Source organism: Telmatherina bonti (genome assembly GCF_933228915.1).
Source record: "Telmatherina bonti genome assembly, chromosome: 12".
In the NCBI taxonomy this organism is placed as follows: Eukaryota; Metazoa; Chordata; class Actinopteri; order Atheriniformes; family Telmatherinidae; genus Telmatherina; species Telmatherina bonti.
The window spans coordinates 25,755,369-25,759,446 of NC_136610.1; the positions used below are offsets into that span (position 1 = coordinate 25,755,369).

Consider the following 4,078-nt stretch of genomic DNA (forward strand, 5'->3'; position numbering starts at 1 on the left):
TTTGGGGGCTGTGCTTTGAATTTCCCTCCTTCACTGATACGGACAGGCGAGGGGCTCCTATGGGTTTCTGCCAAATTATTAGCAACACGGAGCTAATTGAGGCTAGCTACCCCAAAGCATTAGCGTAGGCCCCAGGGAGGTTACCCAGTTGAAAGTTTTGGGAACATTGGCGTTGTGCTGGAAACGAGGGTCTCAACAGCTACACGTGTTTACTTTGACGCGCAACTAAAGGGAACGGAATAATTTATTAACATGGATCAACACTCGGGGAATTCTGCCTCAGCTGCTGGTCCCAAGAAGGACAAGAAGTCAAAGAAGAGCATCGAAGATGGAGATGTGAAAAAGAAATTTGTGAGTATTTGTATAATCTATGTCAAACTGGGCCCAAAGGTGTAGCGTCAAAGTCCACTTCCAGCTGGTTAGGTTTTCATCCTCTCCTGTTTCACACAACATAAACTGACACCTACCTGTAATTACTGTCATCCCCTAAAGCTGCTCACCAGCTGTCAACACAGCTTTAAAAAAAAACAAAACAAAAAAAACAAAAAAAAACCCATCTCGTGTAGTGGTGATGATTCAGTTCAAAGTTCTAGGAAGTGTCTGCATATTGAGGTCAGCACCATAAGCCTAAACTTTCCACATTCCTGACTAATTGCAGCAGGTCAACACATGACTTTTACCTTTTGTGCAGATATCGCTCACTGATTCACAGCTGTAGTCTACACCAAAGCTAAAACAGTAGAAAGTGCTGCATCAAATGAATGAACAAAGCTTTTGTGGAAAGGTGTGAGTGAAATTCTTTAGAGATGACTTCACTCAAATGTGGTTTCTACCTGGCTGTGTCAGCACTTACGATTCAGGGTGGTGTCTGATGGCAGCAGAGGAGTAAGACACAACACACATCATCAGCTGGGGCAAATTCCTGAGTAATTCAATCCTTGGCCATGTTTGGCAATTGGTGAAATTTGATATTGATCAAGGTGGCAAATGGTAACCAAAGAGGGCGCAGAAACTAACTTAACTACTCTGAGAGGACTGGAGACACTATTTAACCCAACGCAAAGTTGAATAAAGCCTTTAGGTATAAACTTTTTCAAATGTCTGTATTACTACTGAATGTTAAGACCAACAGCCTGAATGACACACAGAGCAAGTTTAAAGCTGGACTTTACAAGTAGGCTGAGTTTTAATAACAAGGGCTGGTGTGTTGGCATAGTTTTATACAACTGTATGGGGTGTCACAGAAATGTGGCTTTGTTAGGTGTCAAGCTTTCTAATTCACAATGCATGGCTTTGTTCCTGTGCTGCTTAAAACACTACTCTATTTAAAAATAATAGAAAATATATTTAAAAATATATAAAGAGTCTTCTATTATTATAAATACACATACAAGATGTTGGTTTTGCATTGAGTAAACATTAGTCATCCAGCAATGCCCTGAGATAACTGTACTTGAGGGTGGGTGTATGCCTGTGTAGCTCACCTTTATACTGAACATGTCCTTAACTTATGACTTTGAACCCTTGTCTGCACATCTTCTTGACACCAAAATATTTTTTTTGTTCTTTTTATTGTACAAGGTTGGAGAAATACGCAAGGTTCCCTGATTTACTTTGTGACATTAGCTCTATATTTTCTTGCTTCTTCCACTTATTTATCTATGACTTCATCATGCTCCTCTTTCACTTCCGTCTCAGCATACCAGTGTCAATAACACGTGGGGCGTGTAAGCCTATCTGTGTCATTTCTGTTTAGCTTGTAATTTGTTATTCAGATAGAAAATTCCTGTTTGTAGGAATACTATTGTGCCATCTATCAGTCAGCCTCAGTCATTGTTGCCTGACACGGTCACACTGTTTTAGGAATTTAGAAAATATGTTTGTGTTGCTGTGTTGTTGTTGTTGTTAGGTGTGGCAGTAAAACAAATAATATGGCAGTTGATTGCTGACAAAAGTTACGGTTGTCATTTTTCAGCCTTATTACCCTAAAATGTGTTATTTTTCATTGTGCTGCATCACAACAGATTGCATAAAATATTTCCTAAATCTACTTTTTGTTCCTAAAAATGGCTCTGATAAAAACAAAACATACATTTTTAGTGTAATAGTCTCCTGCTGTGTGTAAGCATGTCAAAGAGACATGGTAAGTGTATCTTAGTATAACTGTCAGTTGTGGTTGACAAGAATAATTAACAAGATTAATTTTGCTTACGCATGCATCTGTAGCAGAAGAAAACCCTGCTTTTTTTGTTTAAACAGTAAGCAGGTCATTTTAGCAGGTCTCCCTAAAGAACCATCTGTGTTCTCCAGGTCTGGAGAGACAGAGAGGATCAGCATCCATGAATGCTGTTGACATAAACATGCATGCTGGCTCAACACAGCAGGCAGGCACATTGGGGATTAGCTAGGGATCACTGCCCTGGACAGTTGTTTGGTTTAAAAGGTGGATACTAGATAGTAGATTTTGGCTGTGTTTCAGTGTTTTTTGCAGCATTTTGCAACATAAAATCTTTCTTTCTGTGACCCCTGCTGTGCTGGTAAAGTTTTACAATTTCTTTGGACTTTTATCTGCTTTAAAGATTCAATCTTTCTTTTTTTTTCTTTTTTTTTTTTTTTAAAGTGTAAACTTTTGTTTCTGAAAGCTGGATTATTGTGGTAGGGGGCTGCATGGTGGTGCTGTCTGCCACTTATATGTCATCCCTGTATCAGTGTGGGTTCTGTCCAGGTGCTCGAGGTACAGACTTCATATCATAGTGCTGAAACATTCCTGTTGGATTAATAGATTTAAATGGACCACAACGTGAATGTTTGTGTATGGTTGCTTATCTTATTGTGTCTAAAACTGTCCAGGGTGTACCCCACTTCTCATCAAATGTTACATGTCATAGATTTCAGCCCCTCTTTGCTTCTGGACTAAGTGGGTTCAGAAAAATGGAAGGCTGGAATTATTGTAAACTATTAGCCTTCTCTGACTATCTGACTGGCAGCATGAATCTGCATCTGTGCCTGTAAAGATGCTGGAGTTAAAGTTGCTGTGTGCTTTAATGTACCCATCTATTAACCTGGATCCTCAAGTGCTAATAATTACAATAACAGAAACCAGAGACACTTTTAAAATGAAGCTGATCCTGTCTCTGTTTTTCAGAATGTGGTTATTTCTTGGTGCAGAAATTATCACCACTTTAGAGAAAGGGGTGCATTGAGCACAGGTTTATACAGTATGTTATTTGCTATCTTAGAAGTCTGGTTAATTGCTGAGATAAGTGCATGCATTTTCAGGCATGACATTTTCCTTCTGCCAGTGACTAAGTGCAGCGGTGCACCTACATCCTGGGGGAACCACCTCAGCAAATTCTTAATCTACTACACTGTCAAATTAAGCCAGCCAGGTCATGACTCTCCTGTTACATTTAAGTCTGACTGAAGTGCTCCCAGTCAAGTACTGCAATTCTAAATTTTGCTTTGATTCTCACTGGATATCTTCTACCTTTCTGTGTTTACACATTTTTGCTCTTTTTCATCAACACACTCACCTAGACACTGACACACAGATGCATGTGCTTGCCTGTGCTTGTCTGTACATTTCAAGGGTAAGAAGGGAGTCGTGGTAGGGGAATAGTAGGATGACTTGGTGCCAACATGAAACCAGAGTGGTTAATTGACTTATAGTGGCAGAGGCTGCTTGGCTCAGGCTAATGGCAGTATTTTAGATTGCAAAGTAGAGCAAGGAAAGCATGTAAGTTGGTAGGTAAGAAGGAACTGGGGGAGGGGGAGGGCAAAGGGGAAAGAAGCCAGAAAATGAAAATGGAGGAAAGGTGGTAAAGATAGAAAATGTGCAGTGTGTGTGGGCATAGTGAAGTGATAAGAAGTCGCAGATGGTATGATGCATTAATCAGCGACGGTATTCTAAAAACATAGTTACACTATGAAAAGTAACTGAACCAAACATGTGAGGAAAATATTATTAAAGCAGTCTAAGCATGTCCATTGGCCAAACCCGAAAGCTGGATTTGTTCTTGTCTGTAACAATTTTTCACCCTTTATGCTCTCAGGCTGCAGCAGGAATTAGTTACTGTAC

General features: G+C 39.8%; 1 protein-coding gene across 1 annotated transcript in view; it reads left to right on the forward strand.

Annotated features, from left to right (window-relative positions):
* Nucleotides 1-243: 243 nt before the first annotated feature.
* The window catches only part of diaph1 (diaphanous related formin 1), an 84,308-nt gene continuing 80,473 nt past the window's right edge, over nt 244-4,078 (forward strand). Inside the window, exon 1 of the mRNA XM_079250119.1 lies at nt 244-351. Within this exon, the coding sequence (XP_079106245.1) occupies nt 253-351 (99 nt within the window). The 5' untranslated portion in view covers nt 244-252. The remainder of the gene's footprint in view (nt 352-4,078) is intronic.